At 41.6% G+C, this 23,097-nt stretch overlaps 1 protein-coding gene across 11 annotated transcripts in view; it reads left to right on the top strand.

Annotated features, from left to right (window-relative positions):
• Positions 1-23,097, top strand: part of ptprt (protein tyrosine phosphatase receptor type T) — a 304,538-nt gene that overhangs the window by 79,815 nt on the left and 201,626 nt on the right. For all 11 annotated transcript variants that reach the window (XM_047583117.1, XM_047583114.1, XM_047583115.1 and 8 more), the window contains exons 7-8: positions 1,580-1,754; positions 19,344-19,637. In XM_047583117.1, coding sequence (XP_047439073.1) covers positions 1,580-1,754; positions 19,344-19,637 — 469 coding nt within the window. The remainder of the gene's footprint in view (positions 1-1,579; positions 1,755-19,343; positions 19,638-23,097) is intronic.

Raw genomic sequence — 23,097 nt, 5'->3', positions numbered from 1 at the left:
CATTAGCAATGGAGAGTGTTGACCCACCCAACAGGGGGTCTGTTGGGAAAAGCTTGTTTATCCTAATTGGCAGATAATACAGTGAAGTGAGAAAAAAATAATAATAAGATTGGATCAGAAGATACGAGAATCACATGTGAAGTAGAAACTGGCAGCGGTGCACTTAGATTCTTTCATTTAGAGTCACTACGCCATCCTTTTGTTTTGCAGAATTTTAAGAATGAAAATATTTCAGAAACTGCGAGTATCAGTCATATAGTTACACTTCTGTTTTCTTTGACTTGTCTTTGTGCTGGTCAGACGTTGCATGATGGAAACCACCAAAGTTCTAAAGGATATTGTCGGAGCTCTGTCTTAGGGATATCAATCTATAACAAAAAACAAAACAAAGAAAACTGCAGTGGACAGCTAAATTGTGGTGTCTGGAAAAATAAGTGCTTGTCACACTAATCATTTCTACATTTAACTTTAAAATACAATTAACCAGTAATGACATAGTTTTTAAGATTTTCATTCATTCAAAAGTAAACACAGCCTCTGAACATAATCTAATCCAGCCAGCAATTATTCTGGCCCCTAAATGAAATTGGGAAAGCAATTTAGTTTTCTGGTAGGGTAATGGAACATTTGAGAGACTAGGGCGACTGGGGAGGTCTGAACAAGAGGTAATACTTTATGAACAGGATATATTTTGATAGCTTGAAACATAAACTATCTCTCATGAGTCCCTCTGACTTATATAAGCCTGATAACAAACCACTGTAACATCGGTTTAAGATGTATTTTTTAGACAGACGAAGATTCAAGAGCCATGTGCTGCATCTAAAGGATTTTTTTAAACACTACCAAAAAAATTATTATTAGATTATTGATAAAGTCATACCCTTAGTTACTTCTTAAGTTATGTTCTGGAGGGCTGTTTGATACGTTTATCGCTGTTTGTGGAATAGCCGTCAGTAACTATTTCAGTTCCAACAATACATCACATTAAAATAATAAACGGAATATTTGCGATCACTCCTTGTCATCCTTTTAACATTAGGTCGGACGCTACACTATTGTACGGTTAACGTTACGTCAAAGTAAAGCTCTTAGCATTAGCATATTTTATTTATCTAAATTTATCACAACTGAAACGACCTAAAACAAACTTATACTAACTGAAACTGAGACTAATCCACTTTTCCCAATCCATACTAGTTCGTTTGGATCATTGCCAAGTCCAATTCTCCTTAATTTGATCTCATAATCCACATTTTTCCAGGTCTCACTGTATTTACTGATACATTTCACTGTGTTTTTGCCACTCAGGGGGGCGTGGCCCTGGGCGGCAGTGGTGTCAATGCAACAACTCTCTATACGTTAAATAATGGCATGTGTTTCATAACTCCCTCCTTTGAATTAGTGTTGTATTTGGCAAACAGATACTTTTCAGCATTTCACACCTGTGTAAAGAGAAAGCAAACAGTACAAGACCATTAAGTCGAGCTAGTGCTTGGGTGGCTCCGTCAGCATCAAAGCAAACATGCAACGAGACTAGTGCCAATAACTGTCTGATCTTTATCTCCCCGCCATGCAGCAGTGGAACGGCAAGGACACAGCACTGATGGTGACCAGGGTGGTGAACCACCGACGTTTCTCTGCAACTGTCAGCGTCGGCGACACGTCCCAGCGCAGCACCAGCCGCTATCGCTGTGTCATCAGATCAGACGGCGGCTCGGGGGTGTCCAACTACGCCGACCTCATTGTTAAAGGTATCGTGCATCATTTCATCTTGTTGCGTGCGAACTACAAGTGGGTGGCAAACTTTCTGTCATTTAAAAGCAGAGGATTTGAGGTGAATTTTAAGAGGTGAGAGAAGAGCCCGGCTTGTCAAACCTGATTAGTGTGGGTGCATTAAAGTGGGACAGCGTCTTTACAAAGTGAGAGACAAGCCGGGGGTTTTGGTTGCGTAGTTGTGTGTGTGTGTGTGTGTGTGTGTGTGTGTGTGTGTGTGTGTGTGTGTGTGTGTGTGTGTGTGTGTGTGTTTGGCCACTGCTCATTAGTGCTGTGAGAATGCTGAGGATGGAATACTGAACAGACTTCAGAATAGTGACTAGAACTCACAATGAGCCCTCTTTCACTCAATTTCTGTCAGCCTTTGTCCGTCTTTCAATTTATTTTGCTCGCAATGTTTTTGATTCACGTTACCGTCCTTTCACCAAAGCTTTAAAAACTATTTTTAAACCATTTTTTTTACTAGTTCAATTAATCTTCTAAATGCTAACGTATCATTAGAGGTTTCAATTGTTTCAAATGCTTCAAATGCTCATTTTGATAAAGCGTATGTAAGGGTATGACTTTCACAGACATTTCTCCTTGATGAAGGATGTATAGAGTGGTAGTTTCCCCAGTCATTGTTGTCTTTGTTCAGTGTTTCCCCTTCACTCCTCTGTCCCTGTTGCATTTATCTGAACTGCCTAACGAATGCCCCTCTTTATGGCATTCAAATCCTCTAATGCGATCTATCTGCTCTGCGCTCGCACTCAGCACAAAGACAAAATACAAAGGAATGTCTGTTATTTAGCGTCCCACTCCTCCATCCCATGGCTCATGTGAACGACAGGAAGTACAGTGCCGTCCTGCTGAGAAAGATATTGATGTACTGAGGAGGTTGGATAATACTGTTGTAAAGCCTTTGATATAATTAGAGCATCACCGCGGCCCCTCGTTGTTTGATATAATTGCATTCCTTTACCTCTCCCAGTCTCTAGCCTCTTTCTCTGTATATTCAATTCTGCGTTTACGCCTTCACCACCTGAGTTTTGTTTTTTACTAACCAAATCATCATCACAGTCATGTTCTGCCCCTTCAAGTCAGCCTTAAACACCTAGCTGTGTTTGTGGCAAGACATCAACCAACTGCATATACATCCGTAATTATCCATAATTATTATAGCCAATTAAAGAATACTTATTTTTACAATTACATATCTTAAATTAGAAGTGTAACTCAAATACTGAATGCTTTGCACACCTGTAGTTTCCACCGTCAGCTTCTGGGCTTCATCACTTTTAGGATAAAGAAGAAATATTCATTAATTCCTCTCAACGGTTACTTGTAGTGCTTTATAGCCAAACAAGTATACTAAAGTGCACCAAAGCCCACAATTCAACATAGTAATTAGTAAAAAGTTTACCTGGGCCTTTTACCCTGATGGGGACACTGCAGTATCCTTTAGCAGATAAAACAACCAGCTCACAAACTTTGTATTCTGTTTTTAAGTGTGCTAGACCAAGGCAGTGAAGCCCTACAGTATGTGTTCAGTCACTGTAAAGCTAAGTTTATGCTTGGTTGCGTGACATTCTCCGGGGCTGTCTTTTGACAGCATCTCGTGTTGCAGCCCGGGCCAAAATGTATACCTTGGGAAAAGGGCTGGAAACAGTGATTTTGTGGATTTTTCTATGTAAAAAACACTGCAAGTCCACATCGCCGCTTTGCTGTGGTTATTTATCACATTTCGCAGTTCCTTTTAAGAATAACACTTCCCACTTAAATTTAAATTGGAAGTTGGATGTGCATTTTCCCAAACCCACCTCTCTACTCTGAAACATTTAGTGAGATTTGAGTCTATCTTTATTTCTATTATACATAAAAAAATATTATCATATGGTGCAAGGGGGACTGAACCATATTTGTTTTTTAATGGAATTTAAATTGCATCACTGAAATGTGCTTCAGTGCAGACGCGCGGCGTCCTAAATTATGTTCTCAATGCATATTTGGTTTGAATTATGCTGTTAACCTTATTTGGTGTGAAGGATGTTTTAATCTGAAGGGAGGCTGAAGTGTCTATGTGTGTGTGTGTGTGTATGTGCTAGCGTGTGCTGTTTTGATTAGATGATAGTCCAGGGACTGAAACTGTCATTACCATCTGTTAGCAGAACACACAGGCTGCACTCCTGAGAATGTCCAAGTGTGTGCGTCGCTGAAATGTGTCTTTTTTTTTTTTTTTGCGTGAATGTGTTCCCGTGTGCGCACATTTCCGTGTGTGCGTGATGGAGGCAGAATATGTGCAAAGCTCAGGTGCTGTCAGCCATGCGTCGCGCCTAGGGAATAACCCATGCCAACACAGTGAACAAGAGAGAACGGAAAAATTAAACACACGCGCATGCATGAATACACCTCCCCGAAGCCTCCCTAAATTTGTGTGAATGTGTCATTGTCCTTGATTTGTTCATCATTATTTGTGAGTCTCCCATTCTATTCATCCATGTGTGATGGGATCATCCTCGTGCGGCTTAATCTGTCTCCGGGTGTGTGTATCCGCGTGCCTTTTAATTTGTGTTTTCACATGTGAGGTGTCATGATTATTGTGTGCTCAAATTAATTTGCGCGACTATGTGTGCGTCCGTGTGTTCTCCCAGGCCACTAAGTGAAATCAGGGTTAATTAGAGTGTTGTTCAGCCAGGTGTGACCGGGGAAATCTGGCGAGGGACACTTCTCATATTACAGCGGCCTGCTTGTGCACTGTGTGCGTCTGTGTCCCATACGCGCTCATCCATGCATATTAACCTTCTGACACGACACTGCCGGCCGGCTGAACGGACGATGACTTTCCGTGTTGACTGAAGGAAAAGAGACAGCTTAAATTAAACGCCGTCAGTCAAAGTCGTAACTCTCCGGCGCAGTTTTATTTAAATGTAGAGTTTAATGACTTCAATTTGCAAGTAATCTGTTTTTAAAGCAACAGGCGGCAGCTTATCATCGGAACCATTAAGTGAAGCATCATTCACCCGAGTATCAGATAATTCTGCGCATGGGTTTTTGTTTGTAGAAAATTTTTGAAAAAACTGGGGGAAAAATGGGTGTCATTTCTTAAAGTTTCTGGGTGAGGCTCCAGCTCACATTGCAACTTCAATTCAACTGCACCTCTTGTTTCCATAAAACAACCAAAGTGCAGGTTCTACACATTTTTTTTTTTTTTTTTTGGTTGCCTTTCCCCACTTTATGTTTCTGATTCCACCAGTGACGAGGCTTTCTTCTGAAGGATCGGAAAGACCAGTGGGAAAAGGCAAAACGGATCCAAAAGCGGAATCCTTTCTGGTTTTCTAGTCATAATGTGCCCCTTCCCTCCTCGCATATCTGCATTATTGCCTAAATCTCCTCTTATTCACACCTCTGTCTTACTTCACACCTCTCTTTAAGCTATATGTATGTATGTATAAATGTATACATACACACACACATATATATTTATATATATAAATATATATGTGGCAGCATGCAGTGACACTGCTTTGTTTTGTTCGCCACAACCTCCTCCCTCCCACCCTTTTAAAAGCACATAGTGCAGTAAAGGCATTAACAGACATCCCCACGACACTAAATTGGAGCGAAGATAATTATCGGCCACTGTGGAAGTAGCTGAAAGGGAAAGTGGATAAAACACAGGAAAGGACGTAGAGGAAAAAAAAAAACTCAGAAAAGCATTGGTTTTAGTCCAAAAATTATCAAGTGACATTTGCAACGAGGAATACGCGCTCATGCTCGCGTACACACAGTGTCCAGCGTGATCTGGCAATACAGCGTGAGTGACTGCTCAAAGAACCTGAACACACACACACACACACACACACGACTCCTCAAAAACATTTGCAGACACAATATGCACACACACACGCAGATGTTTTTTTTTTTTTCTGCTCCCGTGTGCTTCTCATTTGTATGGCTCTTGTAGAACAGATGCAGTCAAAGCCCCAGGGCAACAGGGTCTCAACCATACCCCCGACTGTGCCTCTGCTTCTGTGTGCGCGCGTGTGTGGCACAGACTGTGCGAGCCTGCATGCTGACATGACTGTGTACCAGGGAGAATGAATGCAGGTTGAATCTGAGTTGTGTATGAGCATTTGGGCATCCTCGTGTGTGTGTGTGTGTGTGTGTGTGCGCGTGCGTGCGTGCGTGTGTGTGTGTTCTGTCTGTCAGAGATAAGACTCAGTGGGGCGTAGCAGAGATCCAGGAGAGCCACTGTCAGCCAGTGCCCTGTGGACACCACGCGGAGTGTGTGTGTGTGTGTGTGTGTGTGTGTGTGTGTGCGTGCGTGTGTGCGTTGTCTGCAAGTTCCCCAGGATTACTGCTACATTTTTAAGTCTCTCAGGGTGGTCATAAAGCTGATTGTAGTCCGAGTATTAGACCCAGCAGCGCCACCACAGTGTGCAAGTGTCTGTGGGTGTGAGTCTACGCGTGTGTGTGTGTGTGTGTGTGTGTGTGTGTGTGTGTGTGTGTGTGTGTGTGTGTGTGTGTGTGTGTGTGTGTCCGTCCGTCCGTCCGTCCGCAGAGCTTTCTGTTGCCCAGAGCTCATTCCCGACATCTTCCGTGTGTCTGTTCCCTGATAAGGAAATCAATAGAGAGTGGACAGCTCAGCTGTACGTGTCAGATCTCCAGAAACCCACTGACACTCTGAACTCCCACTGGGTGTGAACACAACACAACCTTCAATTTATAAAAATATCCGCTTGAAAAGTGCGGTTGACTGCCAAGAGAGGAGTTTTATTGCAAAATGAGATGTCAAACATTTGAAAAGGCACACGCGCAGAATGTCAAATATTCATTGAAAAAGTCAGTTGCTTCTGCCCGTCAGTCGGCCGTTACGGCGCAGCGCCGAAATGAATGATATCACGTTCTTAAAGGCTTAAGTTATCTGAATGCACAGTGAATTATCCGGGTATTCAAATAATAGCAGAGTCATCTGAGATGTCTTACGTCCCCGAGCTGTTTGAGGGTCTTTTAATGTGAAACATCTGCAGGAAGTCATGAGTGCTCTCAGGGAACCAACCATTTCTCCTTCCACTTTGAGAATAAAAAAAAATGTATATCAGTTTGACTGTAAATAGACTTGTGATGCTTAGAGATTTAAGAATCAAATAAGTGTAATGAAGCAGATAACGCCCACAGTTCAAAGTATGGGTAGTTAAAGTAGTGTTGTGGAAAAGTACATTTTCAGAAATACTATCAAGAGCAAATAGAAACATGTCACGCCCCGGCTCATGAGTCATGACAAGAAATGGATTTACACAGTTCAACTGTTGATGGGTGAATGTTCTTGCAGTGAGCGTAAGGTGTTGGGTGGAGTAAAAATAACTAGGAACCAGGCCGACGCCAACCAAACCAAAACACAGTGCCGTCAGGATGGAGCAAGAGAGAGTGACCGCCTGCCAGTCAGGTACCTGAAAGACAAACAACAAAGAGCAAAGGAAACACACAAAACAGCACCTCACAAACACAACAAGAGCCACAAACACAAGAAGAGTTTTCCTGAAATATACAATAAAAACAATGAAACCTTTTTTTTTGTGAATAAAACATAAAGTTAAGTCACTATGTTAATTGTTCGTTCTTTTTTAATGGATATTTGTGAATATTTTATTGTTTTTAACCTCTGGTAAAACTATTTCCAAGCAACAGGGGATGTAATTGGAGGTGTAACGTTGCAATCGGATGGCAGATTTAAATATGTCTCTGTTGAAAGTTCTGCTAAAAGTTCATTTTAACTCATTTACGTCTGACAGCTCCTTAGCACAGAAATAGCATAACAGTTAGTAGAGCACAGAGGTGTTCGATTTTTTTTTTTTTTTTTTTGAAACCGTGTACCTGCGGAAAGAAAACAGATCAGGCAGTTAGTAGAGCACAGAGGTGTTCGATTTTTTTTTTTTTTTTTTTGAAACCGTGTACCTGCGGAAAGAAAACAGATCAGGCAGGTTCAGGTTACTTCATTTGTTGCCATAGGTAGATTTGTTTTGCAGCCATCAGTTCACGTTGACAGAAATGCAAAACACGTAACATGAAGCAAAGGTACGAGCTGACTATAAAAAAAAGAATTATATAAAAGGGCAATAAAATACGCAAAAGAACCGTCGTGGTAAAAGGAGTTTAAAACGCAAGTAAAAAGAAATTAAAAAACCCTCCCACTGCTTTCATGAATGAGTTCATAAATAAAATATAATTAGATAAAAAAGTTATGTGCAGAATGTTACTACAGCTTGTTCAACTGTGTGACAGCAAAGCTGTGTTTGTATCGCTGAGTTTTACACCTTGGGATTAAAAACCTCCATCCAGAGGGAAGATGCTGGAAGTGACGCTGTGCCTGCGAGGTTTCCTCCTGAAATCAACCGGCGCGTCTCTGGTTTTTGTTGTGCTTAGCGGCAGATAAGATTCATCACGCCAGTGAATAAAAATCCTCAGTGACTGGGCCGATCCCGGAGGCTGGCGGGTGTCCCATTAAAATCTGGGAGTCTGAGAAGCATAATGAGCAGAGTGACTGTAGCATCCTCCACTCCTCTGTGAGGCCTGTGTGCACACTGCAAGGATCCAGTGGATGTTTTTTTTTTTTTTTTTTTTTTTTGATCTAATCAGTCTCTCAAAAGTTTTCATTAAAACTGAGCTACTGGTCTAAAAATCATTTAAGGTTTGGGGACGTCTATATTTAGGACTTCTTGAAAATGTGGTGGAAAACAGGACTCGGTTCATGTGCACAGGACTTCACTAAGCTCCCACATATGTCATCGTGGGCGGGGCTTTTGTTCACCTTTATAGCACAGAACACTTTTTTGTTATAAAAAGAGTGTCTTTGACTGACTCTGTTTCAGTTTCTGGTTTTCTGTGCTAAAATCAATTGAATCAAAACAACAATAAAAGCAATTAAGAGCATTAGCCAGCATAAAAAAATATGCAAGATGAGAAAATAAATAAGTAATATGTTTATCTACTGTAGTCATACAACTTTTGTATCACTAGGTAAGATTTGCTCCCTAAGGAGAAAGGAGAAAAGTTTGTTTATTTGCCTGTAACAGTGTGTGTGTGTGTGTGTGTGTGTGTGTGTGTGTGTGTGTGTGTGTGTGTGTGAGAGAGAGAGAGAGAAAAGAGAAGGGAAGTATGAACACTCAGCCTGCCTCTTTAACCAGGCCCTTAGGGCTTGCCTTAGGGGAGGTGTGTGTCTGTATGTGTGAGTGTGTGTGTTGTGTTGGGTTTTCTGGGTGGTTTGTTGTGATGTTGGTATTCCATGTCCACTCCTCTTTCATGTGCATCAGTCTATGTTTTTGTGTCTGAGTGGACACTACACACGGAATTTCTGAGCAGAAATATAAGAAATGTATGAACAGGTATGTTGAGTAAAAGGGGGTGTGTGCGTTGGTCGGGTTTGAAGGAGGGGGGATATGGAATAGAGAGGAAGTGGGAAGAGGGTCAGATAGAAGTGAGGGAAACATGGAGAGGCTGCGGTGGAGGGGTGAAAAGTTGAAACCAAAGCTGGGACGGAGATGATGAGAGGAAGAGAAGACGGACAAGCTACAAATGCACAAATTACAGTAGAGCGGGAAAATAAGGAGATGTTCTGAAATGCGATTGGAAAAAGAGATCAGTGCATCCGCGGCTTTCAGAAGAACACAGAGAAGAAGCGAGGCGAGAAGCAGAGCGGAGAATGAGCCGGAGCTGACAGGTCCAATCCCCATCAGCAGCTTTTCTGTCACCGCCCAAACCCCGGTCTGCTTCCTCGGTGAAGGTTCGCGTGGATAAGAGCAGCTCAACGCCAAACAAATGTCAGAATGAGGAGGGCAGATGTGTCCACCACCACTGCCCCGCCGCTTTGCTTCTGTGGAGCTGACAGGTTTCACACTAATTTCGCTAAAAGGTGTTTTGGTGATACTAAGTTGATCAGTGTCTCTTTTAGGCTCTTTTTTTGCCGTTGTTCCTCCGTTTCACTCAGCTGCTCCCAACTTTCCTGTCTGCTCTCAGAGTTCTCTCTGACACTTTTCACCCTCAGTGGCTTTCCACCCAGCAGGTGGAAGTTCACTGTCTTTTTCAGGGACATTTTCACGTGACCGAGGGAGTTATATGACGCAAGTTTACGGAAATAAGCCAAGACTGTTTTCACTGTCGTAGCTGGGCTTAGATGCTGTTGTTCTGTTCATTGGCCCAGCTCTGGTATTCTTATCAAAAATGTTTAGAAAATGTATGGAGTTTCTTGAAGACGTTCATCTAAGGAGCTTCTTCACTTCTAAAGGACTGGTAGCTGAGTTGAGGTTAGATTGTATCTCAGTCCTCCCCTGTTCAGAGAAGGATTTTCCAGTTTGACACAGATGTCTTCCTTTACTCCTCTTTCAAACCATCTGTCTTGGTGGACGTCGTTGTCTTCAAAAGAGTCTTTGTCCTTCAAGTGTAGGCGGGCCGCTGAACCGTCTCCCGGCATTCTTGTAACCTGGTCACACGGCAACAATTAAATATATGCGCCCGGTGCCGCAACCAGAGATCAATGGCTCATTCTCACCAGGTTCCGAAGCAAACCTGCTGGCTTCAGTGACAACACATTTACTTCCTTTGCTGTTTAAAGACTGACTGAGGACGCATGGACTTGCAGGGTTGAGGTGTGCGTCCGCATGTGTGTCAAAAACGTTCATGTGTATGTCAAAGCCACATATCCGTTTTTTGTTGTTGTTGTTTTTTCTCCTGTTTTTGTGTGCCCGTGTGTATTATTCTGTTTTTGTGCTTTGGAGTGTGCATATGTGCGCAAAGAGGTAGCAGGTGTCTGCCACACTCGGTTTACTGTGAGGAGTGGGGAATCAGATCCAATTTTCCAGGCTTCCTCTTGAGTGTAAAATACTCTCAACTCTCAGTGTTCTTTCTTTTTCTCCTCCTCTTTCTTGTGTATGTGTGTGTGTGTCCTTGTATTATTAATGTTGGGGACAAAGAGCTGTTTGCTCTGTCTCAGATTTGGGGAAAAGTCAATTCTTCAAGTCAGTTCATTGACATTTGCTTGGTTTAAGGTTTAGGTTAGTCAAGCGGTGATCATGGTGAGGGAAGGTCCCGCTGTATTGAATGCAAATCAGTGTAAAATGCGTGTGTCAGGAGGGAGGGGAGGGGGGCACAAATGCTGAATTCATTATACCAAGTAACAGGCCAGAGGGAGTATGGAGTGTGTTACTCACAGGTGTATGCACGCCACTTAGCGCTCTGAGAGGACTCAATCCGCAGGACTCGCAGAAACAAAAATCGGTGGCACCTGTGAGCTGCTAAATAACAATGAGAGATTACTGAGTGCAGGTCACTGTGAACACTTAAGTTTGTTCTACACCAAAAAAAACAATCCTGAAAGCGGGAAGCGGTCCGTCTGTGTGGCCACATGAGGCATTCAAGCTCTGCACTGGTCGCATGTTCTAGAAGTGAAAAGAAACCATAACTGAACTTAAAGCCGTCGTGACACGGCTGCAGCAGGAATCTCAAAGAAGAGACAAAAAAGCAGCCGGCATTCTTTTGGTCTGAACACTGTGTTAAATGTTTGCAAAGTCAGACAAAGAGAATAATCTGCGAGGGCAAATCAGTGGGCTGCATGCCTAATGAGGTGACGGGCAAGTCAGACTTATTCATCTCAGGTATAGTTAATTTACAATTGCGCGCTCGGAACAAACTTCCAGGCGTGATCAAAATAACCAGAGGCACAAATAGAACTTGGAGCGTGTCATACAGTAATTTTAGATTTTTGCCCTCTCCTTTATTCAGTTTTGTTTTTGTAACTTTTTCAATTAACCTTTAAACCTCACTTTCTAAACGGTTATATTATCTAACACTAAAGTGTCTGCTGACGCTATGTTCACACAGCTAGCTCTGTCATCATTCTTTTTTTCAGATGATGTGAAAAAGTGCGTAAAAATAGCCTAAAAATTAATAGATAAAAAGGTGACACCAAGTCTTCACCCCAATAACTCTGAAAATTTTATCTAATTTGTAACTGTCGATTGACGACGGGGCTGTAATTTACATATCAGGCGCTTTGCAAATGATGAACTTTAGATTCGCATGTAAGAGTAATTACAAAATTTAAAAAAAAAAAAGTATCCGATGTAAATTTGTTCTGCTAAAATACGCGGCGCTTATCATTAACTGCTGGTGAGCTGGCTTCGACGTGTCGTATCTCCATCACGCCGATCTGTCTATGTGCCGCTTATCTGCTCTTTGAGAGATGAACTGCTCAAGTTCAAGGAGCTGCGAAATGGACCTGGAATGTATTAATGATAAGACAGGGACATACAGAGATATTTAGGGAGAAAACAGAGAGGGAAAAAAAACTCATTATGTAGAGAGACCGGAAAGAAACGTTGTGTATTTGAAGCAATAAAATGCTCTCTGCCTTGTGATGTACAGAAATTAATACCTTGGCAAAAAATGCAGAGGCTGTTAAAATCCTCCCACACTATGCACAGGGACTTCCATTTACTCCATTTACTGCTTTTTTTTTCAATTCGTTTGAGTTCAGTTTGAGGCAGGTTCGTATTTATTACAATTTATTCCTACTGAGATGTGGGAACAGGATGAGACTGAACTGGTATTATGACTGGTATTATCCTTTAGATACAGGGTGTAAACTACGGCCCCCACACAAAATGCGGCTATTTTTAATTGCCCCTCATATGCAGCTTGCACTCGACTGTAATTCAGTATTTGGTTTTAACAGTAGGAGGAACTGGCATCTTGAACGCTGCGGTGTCTCCATAAAACAAGATGCATCAAAGAAGACTTTTGCCACAGGGGATCAAAAGTGAGTGCAGAAAATTACAGAAACGGCGGGGGAAAATAAATATTTCTTCACGGGAAACAAGGGGAAGCGTTTCTGTTTTCTGTTTGACATGAAATGAAGCTCTCGTTGTGTTGAAAGCATAAAAAAATATGAATGGAGCCAAGCTTCAGGACATCACTGGTGCTCAGTTACAGCTGAAGGTTCAACAAAGCTGTAAAGCTCAGTCCGAAGCTCTCCAACAGTTTTGTTTTTCCTCCATGCAAACAAAACACAGGAAAAAAAGGAGGACCTCAACTCATTGCCTAACATCAGAAACCTTTCTCAGATGGTGATTTCACAAAAGAGTGCCTCACTAATCCTCTGTGATCCTTCTTCTCAACTCAACCACTGAACTTCCTCCTGACCTGCCAGCCATCCTTCAGTCCAAAGAATCACTGTTCCCACTCAGTACAACAAACAAATATACAAATATATATATATATAGTCGTATATCTTTCCCTCAGTGGAAACATTTTGGACATCCCTGCTCTACATGAACAGTAAAACTGTCCTAACAAAGTATTACACAAAAAACGAAGTTGCTTTTCAGTCCACAAACTGCATGAAAAGGATCAGCAGGAGCAGTTCATGGGGAAATGGACAAAGGTGAAGATTCTTCCCCTCTCGGTTTTTCTCTGTTATCATCTTCACTATCATTACTCTCTCTCTCTCCCCTGCTCCACTCCTGAAATGGGAGAAAAACAGATTTTGGCAGAGCGATTGTCATTTTCGGTGCAACTGATTTTTCCATCTTTTCCGCCACCTGGGTGATATCTTTTCTCTCCTCTGGTGGACTGAGGCCTCCCATCTATCTGTCTCTCCATCATTCCCTCTCTTTCCTTTTTTTTCTCTCACTCGCAGACACAAACACATACTCACTCTATCATTGAATCTTTCGCTCTCTAAGAACACGGCAGAGCTCAGAAAGCTTTGATATTACTTTTGGATTTGCTGCAAACACACATGCAAAGAGAAATACACACACATACACACTGTGAGGAAAAAACTAATATTGCCAACAACACAGCCATTACTTCTAAATCCTCCCCTTTTATCTTCCTTTCTGTAACTTTTTTTTTCATAGCCTCATCTTCCTGTGTGCTGGTGTGGGTGTGTGTGCATCATACATTCACTATCAGGAGAGACAGATAGTGAAATGAAGTGAGAACCATTTAGATTGGATAGCAGAAACTCCTTCGCCTTTCAGTTTTATTTGGTCATCTGCCATCTTGATCGTTCCCTTTTCTCTGTTTATATTCTGTAGTTTCTCTCTTTTCCTCGGCTCTCTACATCACTCTTTAAATGTTTACTTATTATACCATCAGTGTAGGGTGTAGGGAGATGCCAGTCAGAAATTCGCTGTCAACCTCATCCATACAACATGCTTCTATCCATTTCATTCCTGCTTTCCTGTCACTGTCAGCTCTCTACACCCCCTATTAACTGAACGCATAGATGTAAAATAATAAGACAAAATAAGACCAAATCTCTGATGGTGAGTGGCACTGACACATCCCAGGACCTGGAACCATGAAGGATCTGGGTTTTAACATATTGGGTGGCTGGGGCCTTTATGTGTGAAGTGTGCATTTTCTGTGCTTGTATAGGTTTTCTCCCAGATTCCAAAGACATGCATGTCGGATAGATCACAAGTAATGATGATGGTGTACCCCAGGGATCAATTTGGGGTCCTGTGCTGTTTTACTCTACACTGTCAGTCAGATACAAATAGAACCTAAAGTAACTGTGCTAAAGTGTTTTTTCTGCAGCCACAGAGACACTGATTAATTCGACTGGTTGTAATATTGGACAAAGAATGTAACAAAGAATGTTTTACTAATTAGAAGTTTATTTTTATTAGAAACTACTTGTTTGTTCATTTTTGATCGGCACTAGACATTGTGTTCCTTGTAAATGTGTTTTGTTCTTCCTAATTGAATTTTCTTCTTATTTTTTTTTATGACACGACACAACAATTTTGTCTAAAATACTTTCAAATCTCAGAATCTGCATTACTCGATGATAATGATTGCAGATGAGAAGCAGCTGCGCATTTTATTATTTTTCATCATTCTGGCTTTTTACTCCATATTCTGCTGATTTTTTGCTGATTTTCTTCTTCAGAATTGACACCTGATTAGGTGTTGATGTTGCTCTTTATTTATTAGCTGGACATTTGAGGTCAAGACAATAAACAGTGCAGTCGTTGGTGCACACATACGCATTATGAGCCTTCCTGGGATTGTAAGTCAGTGTAGTGAAAAAGCAGATCCATATACTCGGTTCCCTCAGGGTGTAGTAACACGGGTCACTTTTGAGTGCGCGATGTGTCTTCCGGCAACGAGGCCCCGGGATACTGAAGATAAAATCTTTATAGGGCCACAGCTCCCGCACAAGCACACAGATACATACTTACACGACGGCCTTTATAGGCCCAGTGGTACAGTGCCGTACTCCCAGTCTATCCCGTTTTAAAAACTTCATGAGTGCTGCTTGTTTTTACTAGACTAGGAGGGTGGCCTCTGCAGAGACAAAACAGGGTCTTACAGGAAGACAGCTAATGCTGGAATCTATCCTAGTTTATATATTCATATAAACTGTTGTTGGGGATATAAGCAATGACATTTATAGAGTCATTTATCTGATTTATCTGATTGGATCGTAGCTGTTTCAGTAGTTTTGTTCCATCTTTTTGGCATTGTCACTACAATCTCAGAAGTCAAGCAGTGTTTAGGGCACTTTCTTTTTTTCTATCAGTATCAAAGATGCCTTCTGCTTATTTTTTTTTATTTTAGTTTGTAGTGCAATTTCATTTTGTGAACAACAGCAAAGACATATGCTCATATACCTTGTGCACAAGTTTAAAAAACAGCTTATATAACTAAGACTATGTTATATGTCTGCTGCTCCACAGTTTTATTTGGTGCCTGCCAAGCAGTCATAAAATAATATATACTGTAGTTTCTCTTGCCAAGCTTTAAACTTTTCTTTTTTTCCCTGGGTGCTGACTACTGTGCTGCTTCAGGGGGAGAGTTCTGAGCTCTCTCATCAGCTCATCCCTCCTTCACCACTGTCCACTCAGATCATCCTTTTTTCATGCCCCCTAAACCTGTTACCTCCTCTTTCCTTCGACTGTCTCCTCCCCCGTTTCTCTCCCACCTTCCGAGGGCCCTTCATCATTTGCTGTCTCCCCCCTCCCTTGCGAAAACATGCTGCTTTCTTCGTCCCTGATTCTTTCATCCCTCCATCCTCCTTCCTCTCACACTTCATTAGCATCACTGTATGAAGGCCAACTGTAGTTGATTAGCAATCAGTTGCGTCTATACCGTCTCCGTATCCACATGAGTCGGTGTGCTTGTGACAGAGTGCGTATTTGTGTGTAAAAGTCTGAAGTAAACAGCTTATTCTAGCTCGTGTTTGTATTTCGGTGCACACACGCGTGTGTGTCTGTGTGTCGTAACAAACGTGTGTGGCCTCGTCTCCGAGAATGTGCATTCTCCCCCATGCCATCATGGGCACCAGGTTGCGTACCACTGGGTGGCCTCTGTAACTCTGCTGTAAATGAGCTGGCAGAGAGAGGAACGGAGGGATGGTGGGAGGAAGCAGACGGAGAGAGGGGGTGATTGAGTGATTTTGCTCTTTCCTCCTGCGGAGTAACATCAGGAGAAGTTGTTGAATATAAATGATGTTAATGGAGAGTTGCATCTCTGTTAGCAGTTGTAGGATCAGTTAATAGGCTGCCGTGCCTTTCACTTGGTATTTCTTTGTGTATTTCTTACAAACGACGCTATGTGCACTTTCTATTATCACTGACCAGTTTACAAATCAGCTTATTGTGTTTTTGAATATGAAACACATCCTTTACCCATTTATCTACCTGTTTTTTTTTCTGAACAAGTGATGGAAATTGCAACAGGATGAGACTTGTTTGCTCTGTGCTCCCAGTGAATCACCCTTAAACATTTCCTGGAAAAGAATGAAGAGCTCTTTTATGAGACAGAGCTGAAACCGCTTAAAATGTGACACAGAGTAAAACTGCACTTTTAAGTGCTCTACTGGTGGTTTGTCACAAGAATAAAAGTTAATAAATGCAAAGGAGGGCCATGCTATTTTGACTGGAATCCGTTTGAATGCATGCAAAGCACACAAACCCTCTCTTATGCACACAAAGCAATTTTCTATTGTCTTATGCTCTCCCACTACTCTCACAAATGTTCACACAGACTCAGACGCACACTCACAGCCTCCCTCCATTTGAGATGGATGAGCGTGCGGTGACTGACAGTTGATTCATCGGCCCCGTAGCTACCATACATATTCTAATGCAGCCTCGAGGAAGGTAAAAAAAAAAAAAAACTTGCAGAGTGAGATCAGGTCTTTGCTTTCAGACAGCGGAGAGGAGAGGGGCCATTATTCTTAGGTAGCATAACTTTGCTGTCAACTGACAAAGCACCTGTCACAGAGGAAAAAAAAAGATTAATACTAAGAGACCTCAGTCTTAAAATGACTATTTTAGTCGCAGTGGTTTAGGAAGATTACTTCACAAAGTGAGGGTTTCATCTTCAAAATACTCTGTGCCATGTTTGAATGTTGTGTTCATTTCTCTTGGAGAAGCATTACCTGTTGCTCTTTAATAAAGGTACTTTTTCAGCAGGTCTTTGTGACATACATGCCAGAGAGAGGCTACAGCAAATTGACAGCTTTATTGCATTAACATTAACAACAGCTACATGCACAAATCGTGTTTGTGTGCTACATTAACGCACATTTAGCTTGTGTGCTATATTATGTTATCTAATTAATATCTAATATTCTGTGAACAGTTACCCCATAACTATTTTTTTGCACAATAATATTCCAGTGCTATTTGAAACCAGACCTTTTATGCATTCTTTGTATATTTTGTCTTTTTTTCCCCAGCTTTTCTTTTTTTTTTGCCAAACACAAAAAGAAATTTTGTGTATACGTGAGCATACGTGGCAATGAATCATATTCAGACTGACCTAAAACAGCATTATGCTCACATTATGTTGTGATAAAGGTTCAAGATTTAAGATATCAAAAAGTCTGGCCGCACCCTACGCCATTATTATTCCATTTTCAGCCCATCTCAGGCAGATCTACATCAATCTGTTCAAAATGCACCATGACCGCTGTCCAAGGTACTGATCCCGGGGCCGTCAGAGAAGCAGGAGCTGTCCGTGGTAATTACCATAGTTCACGCTGATAGGAACAGGATTCTCGCAGGCGCAGTCTGATGACCATCAGAAGAAATCCAATTATTTTCCTTGTCATTGTCTCCATCTGCTCCTGTTGCTCTTTAACTGAGTCAGGCACAGATTCTAGTTGCTGTGCCTTGTTAGTTAACATCAGTAAATGCATCCTTCGAGTTGCTTGGGTGGAAAAGTGCAAGGTTCTTTACAATCGGTCAATCTTTCAAACAGCTTTATTAGAAGTATTTATACAAATATAGTGAATTTGTACACTGCTATTAACCCATCCACTTGGAGCAGTGGGCAGCCATACGAGGGACATTATGTGGTTTGCTCGAGGGCTGTAAACGTGATTTGTACCAATGACCCTACAGTTCTCAATTCCCTTCTCTGACCGCTTCCCTCTCATGTTTACAGACAAATACTGGGGAGTATGCATGCGTCCTTAGAGATTTGGGCTTGAAACAGAGTAGCTGTGGCTCATCAGCAGGTTATCGGTTTGATCCCCGGTGCTCGGCACTGCTGTGTAAATGTGTGTGGGTTTGTGGGAGTGAATCAAAAAAACAGTTTTCAGTACCAGTGGGTAGAAAAACGCTCAAGATCATTTGCTATGATTCCACATTTCTTTACATCATGTGCGTTTTGAGTGTTTCTGGTTTGTGCCATATCCAAAACGTCTCTATATTCATGCGAGTGTCTCATTTTTCAAAAAAGAATCTGTTGTTGCTAAAATGTTAGCTTGGTTTTGAAGACGAGAAACGAAAAGGGTAATAAAACATCCTATGCTTTTGGGCTTGACAGAGGCCATTATTTTAAAGGAGTATAATGTGAAAGTCTAGCGGAAAAGTAGCTGTCAGCAACATGTCAACAAGGTGATGGATTAGTGCGACAGGTGAAGGAATTTGCTCCCTAACAATTCTCCTTTAGCTGTTTCCAATGCAAAAGTCAAAATACATCTCTCACTGTTTATCAGTGGCTGGCAGAATACGTTTGTTGAATTATTTATTCTTTGTACGCTAAATGTTATAAGCTTTGTGAAGCAGACTGGAATATAACTGCATATTGATGATTTGGTGACATACTGTACTGACTGATACTGAGTGCGAGGCCACTAGTCATTTGAATAATATTCATGGATATTTTTATTAGGAGAAATCAGTTGAGGGCTGGAAATATATTTGCAAAGCAGGTGGTACGTAATGCATTTTAAATTGCTTGGTATTTCTGAAAACAACACAGAGAACCCCAACAGGGGGGAACGTTCTATTGCGTCCGTTCATTTGCGCACACTTCAGCACCTCTGATTGGACTTTAATATAGTTTTCAAGGGAAAATAAGTTATGTATTGTATTCTAATTTAACAGTGATAAGCTCAGTCAGGGGTACGGTTACTAACAAATCAAAATTGTGTATGTGTTATTAGATTTAACTGGATATTTATCACGGACGATATGTTTCTTAGACCTTTTTTAATAGAATATTTTAAGGTTTTATGACTTTGTTAATGGACTGTCACTTAACAAACCACTTCTGTTCCCTTTTCACAGCTCCACCCACTCCCATTGCCCCACCTGAGCTTCTTGCTGTTGGTGCCACCTACCTTTGGATCAAACCCAACGCCAACAGCATCATTGGCGACGGGCCCATCATCCTGAAGGAGGTCGAGTATCGCACCACTTCAGGGAACTGGGCCGAGACCCATGTGGTCGACTCCCCTACCTACAAACTGTGGCATCTGGACCCAGATGTGGAGTACGAGATCAAGGTCCTGCTGTCCAGGCCCGGAGAGGGAGGAACGGGGCCGCCGGGACCGTCGCTGGTCACCAGGACCAAATGTGCAGGTGAGTGATGCATGTTTATTCAGACTTGAAAATGGATTTAAGTAGTTACTCCATTCTTCTTTGTGTATTTTAAGAAATAGTCGAGAATGTAGTGAATGAAATGTTGTCAGCAGGCATGGTGCCTTGTATTTGGTTAGGTTATGTTTTAGGTTAGTGATACGAAACAGGGAAAACAATGTTTCCTCTTCTTGGGAACAAAGGCACAAATCAAAGCTAATGATAATTGGCACGTGAAGAAGGTGCCCCAGAGATGAAGGAGTGCTGGAGTGCAGGGGTGGGAGGAAGAGGAACATGGAGGAGAAGGTTGGGGTGGTGACGGTGGCGGCAATCATGGCTGATAATGACTGTCCCAGCGGGGGTGTAAGGAGACAACAAGTGGCAGTTCATTTGATAAAGCCCATCAGGTCTCTGGCAGCTTCTTTGCATGAATGTATGTGTGTGTGAGTATGGACCACTTTACTAAGTAGGGGATGCCCATCACCTCTCCATTACCTGCAACTCTCTCTATTGACTCTTTCCATCCCATCCCTTTCCTCTGTTTTTATCTGGAAAATGTCCTTCATTTTGCTTCCCCTCTGTTCAGCATGTACCACCTTTAACTTCATGTTTCCTTATGCTTGTTTAATCCACCATATCCCTCTCTCTCACTCTCCTTATGTCTTCCTTTACCTCTCACTGTGACTTTCCTACTTTTCCTATTCCGCCTGTTTTGTTCTCTACACTCCTTTACATGTCTCTTGTTCTTTGTTTTCACGTTTCCTTTTTGAACTCCCCCTCTTTCCTTCCTTGCTTTCTTCTCTCCCATTTACCGCCGTCCTCCTCTTTTCCATTCTCTTTCCCACTTTGTCTGTCCATCTCACTCAGCCATTTTTCTATTAAAGAAAGGAAAGAGTACAGGAGTAGAGGCGACAGGGTTAAAAAAGGGAGAAGAGGTTTTACTGCTGCTTTTAGAGTTATATAGTTTTTGCTGATTTTGATCATGCGTGTTTTGTGGTCGTCTAGAGGCTCTTTATGCTACAAGTATTTTTTTTGTTGTTGAAACTTTGAAGCATTAAGTTGGCAGATGTTTAAATTTAATTGGAGTTGGGTTTGTTTGCGGTTGCGTGCAAGTGAGGACTGAATGTGAATGTTGTTTTTGCGTGTGTGAGAACCACGTTCACGCTTGTGTGGTTGCGCTTTCGGTCTCTCCAACCCCTGAACTTTCCTTTACTCTGTGGTAATCAGCAGTTGAAAATGACGTGTTAACGATACAGACTCCCCCCTTGCTTTCCACCTCTCCCTCTTGCCTTTCCTCCCTTGTATTCCTTCCATTTAAGCCCTTTTTGGCTTAACCCACTACCCTTCACATCACATGATGAGGTTGCTTTGCTCTCATTGGATCTTTTCTTTCAGCAGTGGAAAGATCATCACATGTTCATTTCATGTTCATTTCACAATTCATTTAGCCTTATTTAATTAGATACTTCCTAAATTTGCATATTTAATCATAACATTTCACAAGACCAGTGGGGGCGTTTCATGATGACATCTCTGGGTTAATATTTTTTAACCTCAAATTGCAATTTTGTATTGTTGCTTTTATTTTCTTACTCTATGAGTGAGTAACTTAAAGTCATATTAACATATATGTTTTGCACACAATAACAGAAGGGTTTGTTCATCTGTTATATCATATTTCACTCTGAAAATCCTGACTCGTTTTTCAAGCTGTCAGTTTTCTGATTTCTGAAGTGATTAAAAAGAGACAGATTTACCTGTCACTGACAGACCTGTCACCTTTCCATGATCCTCCAGGTAAAATTTTGACTAATTTCTGAATGTTTTTAAAATCACAGAATTGTATATAAATGTGGTCTTCTGCCCATGGATTCCAAAACAAATATTTGGCACAGGTTTAGGTGATACGTTTTAATCCAGGCTTTACAAACAGTAAAACAGACCAAGTTGCATGGTGTTGAGGAAGACACTACAAGTTAATCAAAATGGATTGGTGCTGGCTTAAATGTAATGACTCTCATTTATATGTAGAAATTTCACACTATAGCTTCGAAACAAGGTTTAAACATGGAGAGCAGTGCCAAAAACTGCAGTTCTTCACATGACCACTTGAGGATGGCTCCAAAAACAGGTCTGAGCTCCACCTCTTTGTCTATATTTGGACTAGCCATGAGTTACGTGGATTCAGACACCGCCAAGATGGCAACAGCCACAGCCAGCACGCTGAGATTCAGAGGTTTAAATTGACAATTTCTATTATGTTGTCTAGTTATCTGGACAGGTGCCCACAGTGCTATTAAACAGCGCTGTGTCCTGACAATGTAACCCACGCAAATACATACACACACACACCCTGCCATGCCCACCTGAAGCCCTCCTGCTCCTCTTTCACAAACACTTTTCTGGCTGACGATCCAGTCTCTTGCAAACATATAAACATGCACACTCTTCAAACTTTCATTTAGCTCAAACAAAACTTTAAATCGAAGAGAGTTTCAAATCACAGAACTTTGTTTTTTTGTGCGTGGTGTGTGTGTGTTTACTTTCAGTGCACACAGAAATAGTCACTGCTTGTTTTCTGCAGGCGAGTCAGTTGTGAGGAATATAAGGGGCAGCGAAAAAGGACAACAATTTCTTATTTAGGAGGGAGAGAAGGTGAAAGAGTAATATGAGAGTGTAAGAGAGGAATTTTTCACATGAGACTAAAAAGAAGAAAAAAAAACATGGAAAAATAAAAATAAGTAAGGTTGAAAAGAAAGTTAAGGGGTTCCAACAGAAAAATCAAAGAGTATTGAATGTTTAGAAGTAATAGGGGGCATAGTGGTAGGAGAGTGATAGAGGGGGGACAAAGAGAGTGAGGGAAATATTGGCAGCTGATGTGTAGTGAAGTGAAGGAGAGGTGCTGGTCACTTTTTCTGTGTTTGTGTGCAAAGCGTAGTAGAGAGGAACATGTGTTTCTAGGCTAGTGGCACAGTGTTGAGCTGTCACAACCATTCACAGGGTGCTCTGTGTGGGTGCATGTGTGTGATGGGATTGGAGCAGGCAGGTATGACAGATGTTCTAAAGCCTGCTGGCTACTGCCAGTGTTTGTGTGGGTGGCTTGATGTGTGTTCGTCTCCACACCTTCTGTGTTCACCTTTCTGTTCACATTAGCATCTGAAACACGGCTCACACCGCACCAAGGGGCCTAATAATCACTTTAGAGTGGTTATTTTTCAAACACTATTCATTTTAATGTCGGGGTTTTCTGTGTAACAGTGATGTAATCGCGGTAAACGACTCTCTAGTTTGTTGGACTTGTTCATTCCGTGGTTGCTTTTATTATCCATGCAGGTATTTCACAAAATTAAAGGACACTGGTGTGTTTTTGTTATTTTGTCCTGACCGTGCGTCCTGCTTAGCTGTACAATCTACAAACTGTTTTATTACAGATAATATCAAGAATTTGGGAGAATTATGGTTT

The sequence above is a fragment of the Mugil cephalus genome, chromosome 4 (assembly GCF_022458985.1).
Source record: "Mugil cephalus isolate CIBA_MC_2020 chromosome 4, CIBA_Mcephalus_1.1, whole genome shotgun sequence".
NCBI classification, from domain to species: Eukaryota; Metazoa; Chordata; class Actinopteri; order Mugiliformes; family Mugilidae; genus Mugil; species Mugil cephalus.
The sequence above is the reverse complement of the archived record's forward strand: the minus strand, read 5'-3'. Positions and strand labels throughout refer to the sequence as shown.